Here is a 20,304-nt window from a genome sequence, read left to right as displayed (position 1 = left end):
GATAGGAAATACCCTTCTGACATTGGGATGCGATTTCAATCAATCAATTGGATTTCTTGAGCACTTACTCTGTGCAGAACACTGTACTAAGTGCTTGGGAGATTACAACAACAAACACATGCATATTCCCTTCCCATCACAAGCTTACAGTCTGGAGGATGAGCTCTCTTCTGAGCTCTCAGAAGAGATGGCTGTTGTGCAGGCAAGGCACGGCCCAACAAAATTCAGACTCTTTTGTAAGTTTTCTTCCATGCAGAAATTGTCAGGAATGTAACCCCCATGTTAAGTGGAGGATTCAGTGGAATTAAAATTGAATACAAAGGAATTAAATCTTTCCTCATCTATAAAATGGGGATTAAAATATCTGTTCTTGCTACTTGTTAGATTGAGCCCCACAGGGGACCAGGAGTGTGTCTGATCTCATTGTATTGTTTCTTCCACAATGCCTGGCACATAGTAAGCACTTAACACATACTGCATTATTATTAGGATTGGGATTATTGCTATTATCAATGCAATAGACTAATTCACAGCCTTGATTTTGATTAGTTTTCAAATTCTAATTACTAACATTAATATTATATAATCATATATTATACATGTATATGTATTACATACATGTCACTAATATATTCTATAATATATTAATAATAATGAGAAGCAGCATGACCTAGTGCATAAAGCTCGGGTCTGGGAGTCGGAAGGACCTGGGTTCTAATCCCAGTTCTGCACTTGCCTGTTGTATGACTTGGGCAAGTCACTTCACTGGGCCTCAGTGACCTCATTTGTAAAATGGGGTTTAAAACTGTGAGCCCCACATAGTCCAGGGACTGTGCATACCCTGATTAGCTTGTATCAAACACAGAACTTAGTAGCCTGCACAGAGTAAGCACTTGACAAATGACATTAGAAAAAACATTGCTTAGTACCATGCTTTGCACATAGCACTCAGTGAACATATCAATGATTGAGGTTCTTCAAGAAGCTAATGCAGATTCTCCGGTACACAGCTCTACCTGGATTCCAATCCTGTCTCAACATCTTGTCTGATGTGCAAATTTGAGACTCAGAGAAATTCAGTGACTTTCTCAGTTTCCTCATATGCAGAATGGGGATTACATACCTTGTTTTCCCTAGCCTTTAGACCACGAGCCCCACAGGGGGCACGAAGCGTGTCCGACCTGATTATCTCATATCTACCTCAGTGCTCAGTAAAGCATGCCGCACATAGTCAGCACTTAAATGCCACCACTACTCTTATTACTGGTGGAAATCTTTGTCAGTACAAAGCTTCAATGGAGAAACTGCATGGTCTAGTGTACTGAGCACGGGCCTGGGATTCAGAAGAATCTGGGTTCTAATCCCTGTTCTGCTGCTTAACTGTTGCTGTATTCCCTTGGGCAAGTCACTTCACTTCTCTGTGCCTCAGTTACCTTGTCCGTAAAAAGGGGATTAAAACTGTGAGCCCCATATGTAACAGGGACTGCATCCAACCTGATTTGCTTGGATCCAACCAAGTGCTTAGTACAGTGCTTGGTACATAGTAAGCACTTAACAGTACCACAATTACTATCTTCACTGGCCCATGCTGTCCCCTTCAACACGCTTCTATGCCTGTTAGGGTTTCATCTTCAGTAAAGTCACTCTTCAAAATGAGACAGAGCTTAATTTGTTATATGGGCTCAGAGTTCCTAATGTTGGAATATAATAACCACTGAAATAAGGCACCAGGTCAAAGACACTTCGCTGGGGCAATAAAACAATTTTCCGCCTGAAATACCCACGAAAATGAGTTTTCTGGAGAGTGGGGCTGATCACCATAACCCAAACCCACCCTGAAACCTAAATGGGGAAGACTGTTTTTTTAACATCTCCGTGGAACTTCGCAGAGTGGAATCACTTCTTTCTGTCATGCACTAGAGCCATCTCTGAGAGGAGACCAAGAGAAGAACTAACGAGAGGTAGAAATGGGTTCAACCTGGGAAGAATGAATCAGATTCAAGCAATCAATTATCAAATCCCTCTGGTGAATTCTTCCTACTTCCTGTTACTTTGCAGTTATTTTACATCTGTTGTTAGGTATGTGAGGCATGACAACCACTTTCCTCAGGGCATCGTAGACTTGCCTGCATCCTTAGCCATCCAGAGAAAAGCCATCTGTCAAGGTTTCTAAACCACCAAAGGTAGGCAAGGGCGGTGAACCAAGCAGGCTGCAATTCTTGAAGAAGACAATCAGAGGTCATTTTCTCCACTGCTTTTTTTTGGGCAAGTGGAAACTGAAGATCACCTAAGGTCCTATCCGGCAAAGACAGAAAAGGAAGGATGGCAGGTTGACAAGAGATGCCAGGTTGGCTTTTCAAGTCATTTGACTTGCATGAGTTTCTACAAAGCCGCACTGCTAACTTCGCTTTGACTTTAAGCGTTAAGTTCAGTGCATTGCACGCAGTAAGCACTTAATAAATATGATTGAATGAGTAACTGGAAGTTCCCTGTGGAACAGAGATAGGGAACCACCACAAGCTTCCCACCAAATAAAGATGAGTAAAAAAAGTGAAAATTTACCATTGTTAGTTACTGATTGTGGTGTCGGTTAAGGGCTTACCTTAACCTTGACAAGCTTGACAACCTTAACCTTACCTTGACAAGCACTGTACTAAGCAGGAGAGCATTCATTCCTTCAATTGTATTTATTGAGCACTTACTGTGTGCAGAGCACTGTACTAAGCACTTGGAAAGTACAGTCTGAAGTAGATACGAGATCAGTCGAGCTGAGAGAAACAACGAGTGGGAGAGAAACTTTTGAAAGAGATTGTGAAACAAAGTCTCACACAATGCGAATAGTTATGACTGACCATCCTGGAATGCAGCAGTATGAGCTGGGATGGCTAAAACTTGGGGGAAATTGTGAAACCAAGGAACAAAATAGAAAACTGAAAGGAGTCGATACTGGCGGGAAGGAAAGGACAGTCTTTGCTTCCTCGGTATAAACGAACTTTCAGCCGGATCTTCTCAATCGCAAACACCTGGGAAAAATCTCCACTGGCAGAATCCTCTTCATAGCCAAAAGACTGCACATTTGGGTACCATACAGAAGCATGGCCTAGTGGAAATGGCATGGGCTTGGGAATCAGAGGGCCTGGGTTCTAATCCCAGTTTCATTTGTCTCCTGTGTGAGCTAGGGCAAGTCATTTAGCTTCTCTATGCCTCCATCTACCTATCTGTAAAATGAGGATTAAATCCCTACTCAATATCTTACTTGAACTGAGTCCTATGTTGGTCAAGGACTGTGTCCAATCTGATAGACTTGTAATTACCCCAGCACTTAAAACAGTGCTTGACACATAGTAAGCCTTAAATACTACAAACAACAACAAAAAAAAATGGGCACAGGTCTGAGAAGCAGAAAACCTCCAGTTGCCTGCTCTGTGACCTTGGGCAAATCACTTAACTTATCTGTGCCTCTGTTTCCTCTTCTGTAAAATGGGGATCAATTGCCTGTTCCCCCTCCCCTTTATATTCTGACCCCACCTGGGACAGGGACTGTGTCTGACCTGATTATCTTACATCTACTCCTGTGCTTAGTACAATGCCTGTCACATAGTAAGCGCTTAACAACCACCACAATTAGTAGCTGATTAACAATGGTATAGTTTTCATTTTTGCTACTCATCTTTGTTTGTCAGCTCAATCCATATATTTTTCACTTTCCACTTTCACATGTCTACTCTGTTTTTCTTAGTTGATCTTTTTCAAGCTTTTGCAAACATCTAGTTAGTTAAGAATTCATTTTTCAACATTCTCTATTTTTGAATTTGTGGAAAGGGGTCAGTAGGAGCTTTAAGAAAGAAAAAAATGAGGCATTTGGGTCAAATCAGTCTCAACCTTTTGATTAAAGCCAATTCAGAAAAAAACGGATTATATATTCAAGAACAAACCTGGCAAAATATGTATTCGGGTCTTTCTTTTCTGACACTTTCTCCAATCTCCCTCCCTCTAGTGTCATCATATAGTATTACATTTCCTCACATCCTACCTTCTCCCTTTCGTCATGAAAATACAATCTTTCCTCCAAGTGGTAGACCATAAAACAATATGTTTTCTAATCATTTATAAATTACACAACATGGCTGGCCTTTACATTATGCATGGGTTAGTATTTAACTTTAATACGCTTTTGCCAACCATCCAGAAATATTGAGATAAGTTAAACCAGAATTCACTTTCAAAGAACACATCAGTAATTATGCTATTTTTTAGCTGCCTCTGCTGTACAAAACAAGATATAAAAGAGTTTTTCATTTCTCTCTTGCGATTGCTCTCTCCTTTCCTTCCAGTCTAATTTTTATTTCAGTATTCCCAATGGATCAGCTCTCCTATAACCTTACACTGAGTTAGAATTTCTACCTCATTCCCTGTCCTTTCCAAATATCAATCAATCAATCAGTGAATTTTTTGAACAGTTCCTGTTTCCAGAGAACTGTACTAATCGTTTAGGAGGGCACAACAGAACAGCCTTGGTAGACATGTTCCCTGCCCACAATGACCACAATGATTGGTCAATCAACCGATCGTATTTTTTGTGCACTTATTGGGTGCAGAGCACTGTACTAAGCACTATGGAGTGGACAACACAAAAGTAAAAAAGACATTTGTGCCTCTCACAACCTTATAGTCTAAAAGGACTGCAATGCCAAAAATAATAATTATAACAATAATAATAAAAATACTGAGGACTTAAAGGCTTATCAAGTGCATAAATATCAGCCCCAATCAGAGCTTGCCCATTTTATTTCTCTGTCATAACAAAGGGAAGATAATGTTCCTGTCATTGTGTGATCACCATATCTAAGCCAAGAAAACCTTGATATAGTGAACAAACAAGACTGCTAAGAACTTTATTTCAATCCTCTCTTCCTGCTCTTCCTAAAGAATACACTTCCTCTTTCAGTGTCCCAATCTTCAGTGACATTTCATCACCACAGCTGTTACCTCTCAGCCCTACAATTATTAATGCCAAGAGTAGCCTCGGATTCGCCTGGGAATAAGTAGAATGAACTGTTTAAGTCCCTTGTTGGATACCCACCTAATGAGGCTATAAAAAAGGAGAGACAAAACACTTGACAAGTTGGGGATGGTTCAGAATTTACATTTTATTCTTCATGGTCTCAGCCACTAAAGTATAGAAACTAATTTATTTTTTACCTAATGCTTCCCCCACATCGCCCCGCCTCTCCAGTGCCTAATCTTTGTAACTAAATTTCAATTAGAGGTGAAGGATGATTTAATTTTGACCTAGCCCTCTACCGACATGAATTTCCAAGTTAATATATCGCTTAAAAGCCTGGCACATAGTTAAGCGCTTAACAAATACCATCATTATTAGGCCGAAAACTACTGCTAAGACCTGTGTGCACCATTTAAAGAAGAACTGTGCTCGGAGATACCCTACAAAGGGCCAAGAATCCAAGTGTCTTTCTATTAATGGAAATACCTCCTCTAGACTGTAAGCTCCTTGTGGGCAGGGAATGTGTCTGTTATATTATAGTCTCCTGAGCCTTTAGTACAGTGCTCTGCACACTGTCAGTCAATCCACATTCTTAAGTCAGTCATTTTAAACACACCTCTATCCACCTCCCCCTAGTCTTGACATTTGCTCTTGTTTTATTCAAATTAAATACCTGCAGCACATCCTTTAATTGGCAAGGTGCCAATTTACTCCTGCTGCACGGCAGAACATACTAAATGGTATTTGTAAACTTCTTTTTTAAGACTAGAGTGTGAGATGGTAGGAGCAGCACAGAGAAAGCTGACCTGCTTTAGCAAAAGGCAAGGAGAGCTTGAAAATGTCAAAAGAACCGCATATACCAAAAATGGCATTTGAAAGCCAGAGTTTAAAATGTCGCTCTGTCAGATACCACTCAGCTCCTTAGTATCCTGGTGTCCTAGAATAGGCCTCTCAAACCCTAACCCTAATTAGTTTTTAAGCCTCGAGAGGCCACCTAGGGCGCTGAAAAGTGTCCCGTTGATTTTCAGCTGCCCAAGTTCAGCTCACCATTCTCTAGGTTTTGTCTTTTTCCTTGCATGTTTCCCTTAGTGAAACTGTTGAATCAATCAAATCGACTGACCGATAGTATTTATTGAGCACTTTCTATGTGCAGAGCACTGTATTAAGCATTTGGGAGAGTGCGATACAACAGACTTGAGCTGCCACATAGTTAGTGTTTAACAAATTCCATTAAAAAAATACCTGTTCTCCCCCATACTTAGTCAGTCATACTTTTTGAGTGCTTACTGTGTGCAGAGCACTGTACTAAGCACTTGGGAGACTATAATAAGAGACACTTAAACTGTGAGCCCTATGTGGGAGAGGGATTGTGTCCCATACGATTGACTTAAAAAAAAGAAAAAGGTATTTCTTAAGCGCTCTTACCCTTCTAGACTGTGAGCTCATTGTGCGCATGGAACGTGTCTGTTCACTGTTGTATCATACTCTCCCAAATGCTTAGTACAGTGCTAAACTGTGAGCTCACTGTGGGCAGGGAATGTCCCTGTTTATTGTTATATTGTACTTTCCCAAGCACTTAATACAATACACTGCACCCAGGAAGCACTCACTAAAGAATGAACAGTAAGACTCAATAAATACAGTTGAACGACTGCCTCCCCCTTTAGATTATGAGTACCCTGTGGGCAGGGGACATTTCTGTCAACTCTGTAATACTGCCCTCTCCCAAGCAGTGCTCTGCATACAGTAAGTGCTCAATCAATGGCACTGTACTAAGTGCTTGGGAGAGTACAATATAGCAGAATTAGCAGACATATTCAATTAAATAATAATATTTGCTAAGCACTTTCGATGTGCCAAATACAAGTTAATCAGTTAAATATGATCAATTGATTGAATCCCTGGAACTTTCCATTGACTGCAGGGACAAAAAGATTTGCAGTAGAAAGACCCACAGCTCATTTCCCCTCAGTCTTCCCACAGCCAGAAACTGGTTACAGCCCTGGCCTCTGGCCCTATTGCACCATGGCCCTTGGGCCCAGGCTGGGGAAAGAAAGTTGGAGAGGGTGAAAGAGAAAGTTCCTATAGGAAAAACACTCTTTCCTCCCCCAAGAAAAACAACTATTTTTCCATGATGCTACTACTGTGACCCAAATCAGATTTGGAAACCCTGGAGTGTTTGCATTAAGAAAATCCAACAGTATGGAGGAGAGAAAACTCGAGCTCTTATTCACCTCTGACAAAAAAAAAACAAAACCAATGACATCGCCTTTGGGAGCCAGGTGTGAGGGTTCATCCCTCTGATGGAGGGAGAACTTTGATGGAAGGGGACTGAAGGTTGGTTAAGAAGTCTATTGCTGCAAACCTCCCTCAGTTTCAGGGCATTTACCAGAATCCACTAGGAGAAGGTGAGCCCAGTAGATCAGGAAGAACTTTGTAATCCAAGAGAAAAATTTGGACTGGCGCCCTTAGTGTCTTTGCCTCTCTTTCACTCTCTCGCCCTCCTCTAAATCCTCTGTCCTCATTTCTTCCTTTCCCTTTTGTCCCCCTCGCTTTCCCTTCATGCTATTCCTGGCCTGCTGATGACTTCAAGAATGGTGAGACTTTCTGAAACACAGAGAGACACCCATCGCTTCTGAAAATTCTGCATGTGCAGTCACTTTTAGCAAATTGCAAATTCCTGAGTGGTTCGGTGACTAAAGCACAACTGAAGCTAGCCTAGAGTTAGAATGGCTTCTTAGCACACATGAATAATTCTTCTTAATGCTCTTAAGAACCAAGAGCATTTGAGAGAATAAGATTAAAAGGGAATGTGATTAGACCTTCAAAAGTAGTTTGGTCACTTAATAATCTGCATTTTATTGAAAGAATACAGCTCATCAATCATTGATAATTTAATCTACCATTTTGCTGCCAGAGGTAAAATCTTAATGAACAGAATTCAACAGTCCAAAATGTTAAGTATCAATACATGTTTAGATGATTTTTCCATTGTCAGATGACTGAGAGAACTAGGAGGTAAATCCCTCAACTGGCATTGATAATCTTGTTGCCTAGCTACCGCTGCATGTGAAAAGGAAACCGAGAAGCCAAATTATTCTGGGACTTTCCATATTAATGTCACACCAGAGAATTCCCAGCTAAAACAATCAAGTTTTTCTAAGTTTGCAAAAGAAATTGGTTGGAAATCCCTTAGTTTTTAAATAATCATAACTGTGGTACTTGTTAAGTGCTTACTGTGTGCCAGGCACTTTACTAAGCGCTGGGGTGGATACAAGCGGGTTGGACACAGTCCCTGTCCCTCATTGGGTTCGCAGTCTCAATCTCCATTTTACAGATGATGTAATTGAGGCACAGAGAAGCAAAGTGACTTGCCCAAGGTCACACAACAGATAAGTGGCAGAGCCTTGATTAGAACCCATGACCTTCTGACTCCCAGGCCCATGCTCTTCACCATTTTAATTCCACAGCACTTAATAAATGCTCTAAAAGTTTTTAATCGCCTACAGCTTAATAATAAATTATAGTAGATTAGTTAGGTGCTTATTATGTGCCCAGCATTGTGCTAGGCACCGGGGTAAAAACTCTGTAGGCAGAATGAACACAGTCCCGCTCCCACATGGGGCTCACAGTCTAAGAGAGGATAACCAGGAATCAAATTTGACCACAAGTCTCCAACAACTAGATACCAGAACCTGATTACTGATATGAGAGGATATAGAGATTTTTTGAGAATCCAGATGGGCCAATAAAGAGTGACAAATCACCAGAGGTGGCTTCTGACTGTTGCACTGCGGTGGAGTAATCTAGCCAAAAAAGTTAATGTGCTTAGAAAACTTGCCATTACTATCTTCCTGCTCCCAGAATAAAAAACACATCTATCGATCGATCAATCAGTGGTATTTCTGGAGCACTTACAATGTGCAGAGTACATACATGCTACATACAATGTGCTTGGGAGAGGGCAATACAACAGAATTAGCAGACATGTTCCATGCATCCAAAAGAACCCCAGAGAACCAGTGTATTTGAAATGTTTGGAATATTTGAAATGTATCTGAATTGGAATGTTTCATTCCAAGCTTTTGTTAATGGGAGATGCTGGGGGTAATGGGAATGGGGCAGTGATTTCACCTTACTGGATCTGGTGCAAGAGAGAGCAAAGGTGACACAAATAAGATACTTTTAGACTTATTATGTCTGGACTGTGCCTATAAGGCCTGTGATCTCCTCTCTAGACTGTGAGCTCGTTGTGGGCAGGAATGTCTGTTTGTTATTATATTATACTCTCCCAAGAGCTTAATACAGTGCTTTGCACACAGGAAGAGTTCAATAAATATGACTGATTGAATGAAGTGAGAAAAAGTTCCTGGGAGGCAGTGTGGCCTCGTGGAAAGAGAAAGGGCCTGGTAGCCAAGAGACCCAGGCTCTTTAACCCAACTCTAATAATCATCACTGTGGTATTTGTTAAGAGTTTACTCTGTGCCAAGTGATGCCCTAAGCACTGGAGAAGATGCAAGACAATCAGGTCAGACACAGTCCCTGTCCCTCATAGGGCTCACAGTCTAAGAGGGAGGGAGAAGAGGTATTCAATCCCCATTTCACAGATGAGGAAACTGAGGCACAGAAAAGTTCACACACTGGGCAAGTGCATAGCTGGGATTAAAGCCCAGGTCCCCTGATGTCTGCTGCTTCTCAACAACATAGCCTAAATTTTATTATATCGTTACAGTTTACTCTTCCCAGTGCTTAGTACAGTGTTCCACACACAGTAAGCACTTAATAAATATAGGTGACTGACTAAATCTTGTTTTAAATTCAAGCATGCCTTTAAAAACCAGCAAACTAAATCTAGAAGAAGAACCACTTTATTACAGCCACACAGACTTCCAACTAGATGCCTGAATTTCTTCACAAAAAGTGATCTCTCCTCACTCCCAGTAAAGGGAATACCCCACTTGCCTGATTATGTTAATAGCAGTGAACAATGAGGCCGGAAATTGAAGTATATAAATACATAGGAAGAGATTTTTATGCCACTGTGTAAATTATCCCCTGGGGGTATATTAGTGACCTGAAAAGAGTTACTGCAGCTTTTAAAAGTGCCTAATCAAGTCTGAGGGAGTAGCTTATTCCAGCAGAGGGTTTCTTGATTAATTGTTGCCTTTCTTTATACTAAAATATGCTTGACGAAATAACCAAGGCAGTGACTCCTGAAATGAAGGTTGTGTGGTTTCTCTGGGGGGGTGGAAAATAGTGAAAATCGATCAACCTTTGAAACTATATTTTTAGGAAGTTATGGCTTTGGGGGACTTTATCAGCATTGGCCAAATCTCTGTACACCCAAATCAGTGACAGTTAAACATGAAATCAAAAATAGGGGTTTTTACATGTAATTTTTCTTAATATTCTCACTTACAGAATGAACATTTTCAATGAATGAATCTATCTCCCTAATGAAATCAAGCTCTGTCACTCCATCAATGCATACTATTTACTGAGCATCTACCATGTGCATTTTAATTAGCACTTTGGAGACTCAATAGAATCAAGAGACAAGATCCCTGCCCTCAAGAAGTTTACAGTCTAGTGCAGAAGACAGACACTAAAATCAATTACAAGTACTAGGAAGCAACAGGGTATAAAACTATGTACCTAAGTGCTAAGTGGAGATCCATGGGCAGGTACCCAAGTGCTTAGACTATGCAGAAGTGCTGAAGTGGAAGTTATTATTAATAGTAATAATACTAGTAACTGTGGTATTGTTAAGCACTTACTTTGTGCCAAGCCCTGCACTTGTGGCAAATACAAGATAATCAGGTCAGATGCTTCCCTGTCCTACATAGGACTCACAGTCTAAGGAGGAAAGAAGTGAGCCCCATTTTATTCACTCATTCAGTTGTATTTATTGAGCGTTACTGTGTGCAGAGCACTGTACTAAGCGCTTGGGAGAGTACAATATAACAATAAACAGACATTCCCCGCCCACAAGGATGAGGAAACTGAGGAACAGAGAAGATAAAAGCTCCCTGTGGGTAGGAGTCACATCATCCAACTTGTGGAATTCTCCCAAGTGCTTAATACAGTGCTCTGCACACAGTTTGGACTCAAATTCTTCTGATTAAATGATTTGTCCAAGGTCTCCCAGAAGCAAGTGGCAGAGCAAGGATTAGAACTTGGGTTCTCTGACTCCCAGGCCCATGCTCTTTTCAATACTTTCTCCACCGCTTTCAATAAAATTGATTCATAATTTGAAATGTGATAATGGAAGATCAGTCCATTTTAAATATCTATCTATATATATATTTTTTTTTTGAGGATTTCCCTCTCTCAAACTATGCAATTTGCTCAAAGGCTCACTTTTAATTCAATTCTTGTGCCTGTTTGAGGCTTAGAATTAACATACTGCCCATAGTATATTTGAAAAAAATCTTCCTAAGGACCAATATGTGCATTGCAGATTCCAAACCAAAATATCTTCCTATTATCCAGGCTGAGCATTTGTCAAACAGCTGTCAGAGAAAGACAATGTTTTATACGCATGCCTACAAAACGCCAGGCTAAACTTAGCGTCTGCCTTGTGGAAAAGTGCAGTTTTGCTGCTCTAGTAGGAGGGCATTGTTAACCAGTGTTCTGCCATAACCACACAATTGCTGGACTTAGACGTCTTTGCCAAAGGAATTTAAAAAAAAAAGGTTTTTAGTGTGTAAATAAATCACACTCATCTGCTTTGCAAGTGGAACTAATGAACATGAAGACAGATCAAAGTACGTTCTACTGATCAGACCTACAATAACGTCTTCTCTTTTCACCCGATTCATTAGGTTTGATAAAATACATTTTCTTAAGATTACCTACATTCGATACTCTACTGACAGGCCCATTTTCTACAGTTTTAAGAGCCTTCTCATATCTTGTGTTTGCTCTTCTTGCGTGTTTTTCAGAACCGCCAAGAAGCACTGCAGAGATATCAGTTAGGAAGCAAACCCTATCCATTGTTATCAGCTTCCTCAAAAGAAGGTGTCAAATAAATAATTTATTATGAATTATCCCAGAAAGCGAGCTCGACATTGCTTCCCACCCACAGCCAGGTCTGCCTGTTTAATAAATGTGTTTTGAAAATGAATTCTGCTACCATGTACACAGGGTAATAATTTCAAAGGTGGAGGGATGGTAATATCCTCTCCGTATAATATTTCTGATCTATAATTGTTATTCCCTTTACAAGTTTTTCCAAACAAGAATATGCATTTTCAGTAACATTTTGATCTTTTGATACTATCCTCAATTTGTGAAAAGTCGAAATGCCAAAATTGCATGTATTTGGGAGTTTGCTGCGGTATTGATTTCCATTTCTACCCCTAAACCAACCATGTAAGCATTTTCTCTGATTAGAATACGTTTTGTGCTATCTGCTAGTAACATTTTCATCAGAAGGTGCCAAAAGTGGAATAGTTCTCCTAGCTAGAAGTGAACTATAGATCATGTTGCACAACTGACAAAGGCTTTGTCTTCGACGGAGCAAAAAGTCAACACTGTGAAATTGCATCCATGAAAAATCATCTGTGTAACCAGCATCTCTCTCTGATACTTGGTTCTACCCGACCAGTACCTTGATTTAAGACATTTTAAAAAAGTAATTTCCATTGCAACTCTTATTTATATTTACTGAAACCACAAATGTCAGCCTCAGCACCTTATCCTGAAAACTCACATATAGACAGCTTTCTTAAAAATGACAAATAAAGTTAGGCCTTCCAATTTCAATTAGGTTTGTTAATCATCACCAATTTTGAAAATGTCCTTCAAATATAGCTCTCTAAAGCTGCAGAACCATTTGTTCATGTTTAGAGTTTATAAAAAGGCACAAATCATCACTTAATTCATTCAGTTCTATGCATGCATTACAAATAGATACATAATAGTGAAAGCACTATGATGATGTATATATAAATGCAGTCTCTTACCAGAATATTTTTCCTGACAAATTTGGCTCCAACATATTCCCGAGTACAACTGAATCAATTTCACAGTTACTCACCTCCCTGCTCTGTGATGTGGTCCATTCATTGGCTTCATATTGCCATAGCAACTCCGCCACACAGCATCATGCTAGTAGCCAAGTTCTGCTGATCACCTCCCGGTATATATAGGGAACAGCTGTTGGATGAATAGTCAGCATTGTGTCTTATAGCTACAGTTTCCATTGTTTTCACCTATTTCCAAGTTATTTTAGAATCAATTCCAGAATCATGATTTTTCACCACTTCATTTATAAGCCCTAAATAGCAGCCCATCAGAGTTTTAGCGGGGAACACATTTCTGTTCACCTCTGCCGGTCCCCATGGAAGCAAAACAGAAGATAAGGCTAGTTAACCTATATAACTCCAGCAGTGTTCTTAGATTTATTATAATGATGAGGTTCATTAAGCACTTAGTGTATGCCAAACAATGTGCTAAACATAGTGTCTGCACATCCACCTCGGCTTCAAATAGAAACTCCTTACCATCATCTGTAAAGCACTCCATCAGCTTGCCCCCTCCAACCTCACCTCCCTCACTTCACTCCTCTAAAGCCAACCTACTCACTGCACCTGCATTTCTTCTATCTTGCCACTGACCTCTCGCCCACGTCCTGCCTCTGGACTGGAAAGCCCTCCCTCTTCATATTGGACAATTACTCTCCCCACCTTCAAAGCCTCACTGAAAGCACATCTCCAAGTGGCCTTCCCTAACTAAGCCCTCCTTTCCTCTTTTCCCACTCCCTTCTACATCACCCTGATTTGCTCCTTTTTCTCTCCCTTTCATCAACCCCACAGCCCTTACGTCCATATCCACAATGTATTTATATTAATGTCCTTCTCCTCCTCTAGACAGTGAGCTCACTATGGGCAGGGAATATGCCTATCAACTCTGTTATAGTGTACTTTCCCAAGCACTTTGTACAGTGCTCTACATACAGTAAGTGCTCAATAAATACAATCGATTGATTGACAAAACCAAGGCTCAGATAAATTAAGGGACTCGCTCAAGGGTACATAGCAGGCAAGTGCCAGAGCCTGAATTTGACTCCAGGTCTTCTGATGCCAATATGTCCATGCTCTTTTTCCTCTAGGCCATGTTGCCTTCTTTTATTTTAAAACACCTTGGTCTATGCACCCTCACAATAATTTACCATCAGTGACTTCTTCAAGACTAAAGGAAAATTATATATACGGATACATAATAACGACAGGGTGAACAGCACTGAAAATCAAAAATCAAAAATCAAAAATCAAAAAATCCCTGATATTTTGTATTTGTAGAAAGCCTTTTACAAAGGACCGTGAGATGTTTAGTTCCTGGAACTGTTTCATCAGCACTAACTCCAACACACACTCAACAGAAAATGGCAGGAGAAAATTACCCACAGTGAGATCCTGCTGGGTGCTGTCAAGCTCTGCACACAGTAAGCGTTCAATAAATACAACTGAATGAATGAAGCTCATTAGCCCCGAAGCAAGGCTCAGAGGGATGCAGTTGATTGGGTCCCGAGCTACTCCCAGATGTGATGAGCTAGGCAGCCTGGTGCCCAGCGACTGGCTGGGATGGGGTGATTTACTGAGGGCTTGGTGATGGTGATTGGGTGGGGTGCTGACCACCCTCAGAAACACATCCAACTCCCTTCTCCCAACCCTGCTCCATCTCAGCTCCTTACTGAGCTGATCTCAGCTCCCAATTATATTTATTGAGCTCTTACTGCAACCAGACCAGTGGACTAAGTGCTTGGGAAAGCACTCTATAACAGAGTTGGTTGCCACATTCCCTGCCCTCAAGGAGCTCCCAGCCTGCTCAGCCCCTCCATTCATCCATTCAATTACATTTATTGAGTGCTTACTGTGGGCAGAACACTGCATTAAGGGCTTAGGAGAGGACAATTTAACAATAAACAGACATTCCCTGCTCACAATGAGCTTACAGTCTAGATGGGAAGACAGACATTAATATAAATAAATATATTACAGATACAGTGTTTATGTATGTATGTATGTATACACTATGTGGGGGGGATGAATGAAGAGCGACACAGAAAGGAGAGGGGGGAGAAGAAAGGAGGCAGATGAGGACACTGAGGCACAGAGAAGGTAAAATAATTCCCCCAAGTTCACACAGCAGGCAAGTGGCAGAGCAGGAGCTAAAATCTGGGGGGGCGGGGAGACGGGGTCTCGTGACCCCCAGGCCCATGCTCTTTTTAAAACTATAACCTTGACGAAGACACTCCAGCCCCTTTCCTATGAATCTGAAAAGCTTGTCAAGATCTGTGTTTCCCTTGCCAGGGGAAGGGTTCAGCAGGGCCTTACCCTCAAACTGACAGTGTGGTTGTGTGGAGTTTTGTTCTCTGTGTAAATTTTGGGCACGGCTGCCAGAGGACTGACGCCACAGGGTAACACCACCCCCTCCCCTCCCAATCCCGCAGTCGCCATCAAACGGCTGATGGAGGGAGGGGCTGTGACACCATCTCTGGGCCTGCCATCCCTCCTCCTCTTTCTTCCCCTCCTTCTCCTCCTCCTTCTCCAGATGCCACACTTCCTTCCAGCCTGGCGGCAATCTGGGCCAAGGGGCAGGCCCAGCCAGCTGGCACACACAAGGAGCGTGGAGATGGATGCCAGTTTGGGAGTAAAGGAAGAGCCCCTCTCTTGGCCAGAGCCCCAAACAACTCACACTGGAGTTTGTCTTCCTGTTTTAGCCTCCCTGGGGGTTCCCCACTGCCCATTTCTCTCAGAGGCATTTTCTCCTAAGGCTCCATCAAAAACATTATGCCCACTTAATAAATAATGATAATCATTATTGGTTTTTATTATATTGCTGTTTGTCAAACATCACTATGTGTCAAGCACTGTACTAAGCAGATGAGGCACAGGCCATGTCCCACACGGTGCTCACAGTCTAGGAGAAAGAGCGGGTATCTCATCTCCATTTTACAGTTGAAGAAACCAAAGCCCTGAGAAGTGAAGTGACTTGCCCAAGATCACACAGAAGGCAAGCAGTAGAGCCAGGATTAGAGCCCTGGGCCTCTGACACCCCAGGTCCAGGCTCTTTCCACTAAGCCATGCTGCTACCTCTTGATCCCATGAATCATGCCCTAAAGTGGGAAAATTTTGATCCGCTGGAGGGGATTCCCCCCGTTTGGAGTTTAGACCATTGGATGATTCACGTTCTTTTGATTATGTTGTTACTGTTTAGGTTTCTGGATCACTGAAATATTCAAGGTGAATTTTCCCCTGCCCCTGGATTGTAAACTTTGACCTTGAGCCCCATGTGGGCCAGGGACTGTGTCTGACCTGATTAACCTGTATCTACCCCAGCACTTAGAACAGAGCTTGGCACATTGGAAGCTCTTAACAAGTACTTACTATAATTTATCATTATTAACAATAATAATAATAAACTCTGAAGTCAGAAGCTATAGTTTCTGCTACTTCACTACAACTTCTGCAGGGTCAGAACAGAGTCTGGACATCAAGATTGATTGGTTCTCTAAGCCAAGACAAGAGTTGGAACACAGATTTCCTCCTCCCTTCCCACCATAATGGTATTCATTGGGCGCTTTCTATGTTCAAAGAGCACTGTACTAAGCACCTGGGAGAGTACAATATAGCTGGAAGGCAGGTTTATTCACATTAATGTCTGTCTCCCCCTTTAGACTGTAATAAGCTCATTATGGGCAGGGAACATGACCACTAATTCTATTGTAATGTATTCTCCCAAGCACTTAGAACAGGGCTCTGCACATAGTAAGCACTCAGTAAATACCACTGATTGATCGAAACGTGTTCCCTGCCCACAATCAGTTCACGGTCTAGAGGAGGAGATTTAGCCAAATTTAACAAGTCATTTTCTGCAATATCAATTAACTCCATCAGTTCCATTCGTATCTTTATAGTCTATTACTTCCTCCTACTGGTAATTTATTTTAGTGTTTTTCTCCCTGGAAAACTGTAAGTTCCTTGAGGGTAGGTATCATTTCTACTATGCTTTCCCCTTCTCACACTCCCTTCTGCACCACCCTGACTTGCTCCCTTTATTCATCCCTCCTCCCAGCCCCACAGCATTTACTTTAATTTCTGTAATTTTACTTATTTATTAATGCCTGTCTACCTCTCTAGACTGTAAGCTTGCTGTGAGCAGGGAATGTGTCTGTTATATTGTTCTGTTGTACTCTCCCAAGGGCTCTGCACATTAAAGCGCCCAATAAATATGACTGACTACTAAATCTATTGAACTCTCCCAAGCATTTAATATGGCATTCAGTGCACAGTAAGAGCTTAATAAATTATTTTGATTGATTGGAATAATCTAGCTTTTTCTCTTTTGATCTCTGGTCCATAATTCTGATGGAAAGAGCACAGGCCTAGGAGTTAGAGTCCAGGCCCTCATTCCAGGTCTACCACTTGTTTGCTTTGTGATCTTGGGCAAGTCATTTCACTAGACCTCAGTTTCCTTATCTGTAAAATGGGGATTTAATGCCTGTTCTCCCTCCTACTTAGGCAATAAACCCCGGTGGGACATGGTCTGTGTCCAACCTGTTTATAAATACCTCACTGCTTAGTACAGTGCTTGCCATAAAGAAAGGTTGAACAAATATCACAGTTATCTAAGTTCCTTACCCAGCTTCTATTTTTTTATCCATTTACTTTCCCAACGAAGAGCCAGATATGCTTATGATGTAAGGACAACATTGAATAGATCAGGGGAAAATATGTGCATATTTTTAAATTATCATCATGAATGCAATAATCTTTCCTTTTCTTTACTGGGAACATATAAAATACCATAATTATGAGATGTTTATTTAATAGAAATGAAAAATGGAAAGTAAAAGAAAATCAGAGAGCTTTTGAGAAAAACAACGGAACACTCAGGCCTCCAAAGTGTGAGTACTTTGCCGTGTTTATAAATAGACGGACCCAGAATAATGGCTTTTCCCTTAGAGAATCACATTCAAGAAGTAAATAGCATTTGAAGTCAAACACAGAATGGGTTTGCTAGCAAAAACACACTGCACACACCAGCAATATCTTAGTGCCTATGAAAAATGGGGATAGTAATGATAGTTATGGTCTTTGTTAAGCATTTACTATGTACGAGACACTGTAATAAGCGCTGGGGTGGATATGAACAAATTGGGTTGGACACAGTCCCTGTCCCACATGGGACTCACAGTCTTAAATGGGGATTGAGACTCTGAGCCCCATGTGGGACAGGGACTGTGTCCAACCCGATTAGCTTAAATCCACCCCAGCGCTTAGAACAGTGCCTGGCACATAGTATGTGCTTAATAAATACCATAATCATGAATCCCCATTTTACAGACGAGGTAACTGAGGCACAGGAAAGCTAAATGACTTGCCCAAGGTCACACTGAAGACAAGTGACAGAGCAGGGATTAGAACTCAGATCCTCTGACTCCCAGGCCCGTGCCCTTTCCACTAGGCCAGGCTAGTAATTAGTCCCACCCATGGTCAGACAGCAGCAATTGACAGAGCCAGGATTAGAATCCTGGTCCTTCAGACTCCCAGGCCTGGGCCTCCGATCCCTCATCTGTCAAATGGGGATGAAGTCTGTGAGCCCCATGTGGAACAGGGAATGTGTCCAATCTGATTAGCTCGTATCTACCCAAGCACTTAATAGAGAAGCAGCATGGCGTAGTGGATACAGCACAGACCTGGGATTCAGAAAGTCATGGGTTCTAATCCTGACTCCACCACTCGTCTGCTGTGTGACCTTGGGCAAGTCACTTAACTTCTCTGTGCTTCAGTTACCTCTTCTGTAAAAAATGGGGATTAACTTTGTGAGCCCAATGTAGGATAGGGACTGTGTCTAATCCAATTTGCTTGTATCTACCCCAGTGCTTAGAACAGTGCCTGGCAAATAGTAAATGCTTAACAAATACCATCATCATCACCATTACCCCATCTCACCCGTAGGATGGCACTGCTCCACTTGCATCCTTTGGTTGCCAGACTGAGTGAACAAAGTAACTGCCACTTCTCAGGAAAGTTCAGGCTCTTATTATTATCCCTTTCCTCACAGTAATCAGCATGCAGAGCTGTGATAATTGCTGGCTTAAGTCCAGCTCAGTGGGAAGTCAGTCAGAGCGCTTACTGTGGGCAGAGCACTGTACTTAACGCTTGGGAGAGAACAATAGAACAGTGTAACGGACACAGGACACATTCCCTGCCCACGCCGAGCTTACAGTCTAGAGGGGGAGATAGATGTTGATATAAATTACAGATATGGATATAAGTACATGTCCGAATCTGGGAAGCGGCATGGTGTAGTGGATCAAGTGCAGGCCTGGGAGTCAGAAGGACCTGGGTATTCAGCCCAGCTCCACCAATTGTCTGCTATGTTACCTTGGGCAAGTCACTTCACTTCTCTGGGCCTCAGTTACCTCATCACTAAAAATGGGGATTGAGACTGTGAGCCCCATGTGGGACAGGGACTGTGTCGAACCTGATTTGCTCCTACCCACCCCAGTGCTTACTACAGCGCCTGGAATGTAATAAGCACTTAAATACCATGAAAAAAATGCTTCCTGTATATCTTCCACTGTTCAACCTTTTAGTACATCACAATTTCCACACCAGAGAGGACTAACGTCCCACTAAGCTGCAAACTCCTTAAGAGTAAGGATCGTGTCTACCAACTTGATTGTACTGAACTCTCCCAAGCGCTTAGTACAATGTTCTGCACACAGGAAGCGCTCAATAAATTCCACTGATCGACTGTTAACATTTCCGGTTTCATTCTCTGATCCCTGAATATCCCTAACATTGTCTTATTCCCTGAGAGGATGGGACAGGGAAAGAGACAGAGACCTAAGGAAAGGATCTAACACTAAAACTAGCAGAGCTGGGCATAAATAAGAGATCTGAAGCTCTAAAGGTAGTGAATCTGATAGCAGGAATGTTGGGCAAGTCCTGGGACCTCCAGAAACTAAAAACTAGTGGTTTGACACCTAACTAAAAGACCAATGGGTAAGGAGCACTTTGAAAACCATGTTAAAATCCCAGGCACAGTTTGGATAATAATCCTGAGGGATTTTTTTCGAGGTAAAGGGCTATTGATAGAGAACGTGTTTTCTTGCTTACAGCCTTAGGACATCTCATTGCCTTGTGACTTCGGAATTTATTACCACATCTTGTAGCCAGGACACAGTTGATCTTGATGGAAGCCTGCCCTCACTAGAGCAGGTTTTTATAAAAACTTGGAAAGTGTGTGAGCAGAATGCCCAATTCATCGGGAAAATAAAACTG

At 41.7% G+C, this 20,304-nt stretch overlaps 1 protein-coding gene across 2 annotated transcripts in view; it reads right to left on the bottom strand.

The window, feature by feature from the left end:
• MYO16 (myosin XVI) overlaps positions 1-20,304 on the bottom strand; it is a 247,065-nt gene that overhangs the window by 210,320 nt on the left and 16,441 nt on the right. The window contains exon 2 of one of the 2 annotated variants that reach the window (XM_029047891.1): positions 13,047-13,165. The exons of the other annotated variant lie outside the window; for it this stretch is intronic. Within the exon in view, the coding sequence (XP_028903724.1) occupies positions 13,047-13,071 (25 nt within the window). The 5' untranslated portion in view covers positions 13,072-13,165. The remainder of the gene's footprint in view (positions 1-13,046; positions 13,166-20,304) is intronic. 2 annotated transcript variants of the gene reach the window in all.

This window comes from Ornithorhynchus anatinus, chromosome 20 (genome assembly GCF_004115215.2).
Source record: "Ornithorhynchus anatinus isolate Pmale09 chromosome 20, mOrnAna1.pri.v4, whole genome shotgun sequence".
Taxonomy (NCBI): domain Eukaryota; kingdom Metazoa; phylum Chordata; class Mammalia; order Monotremata; family Ornithorhynchidae; genus Ornithorhynchus; species Ornithorhynchus anatinus.
The sequence above is the reverse complement of the archived record's forward strand: the minus strand, read 5'-3'. Positions and strand labels throughout refer to the sequence as shown.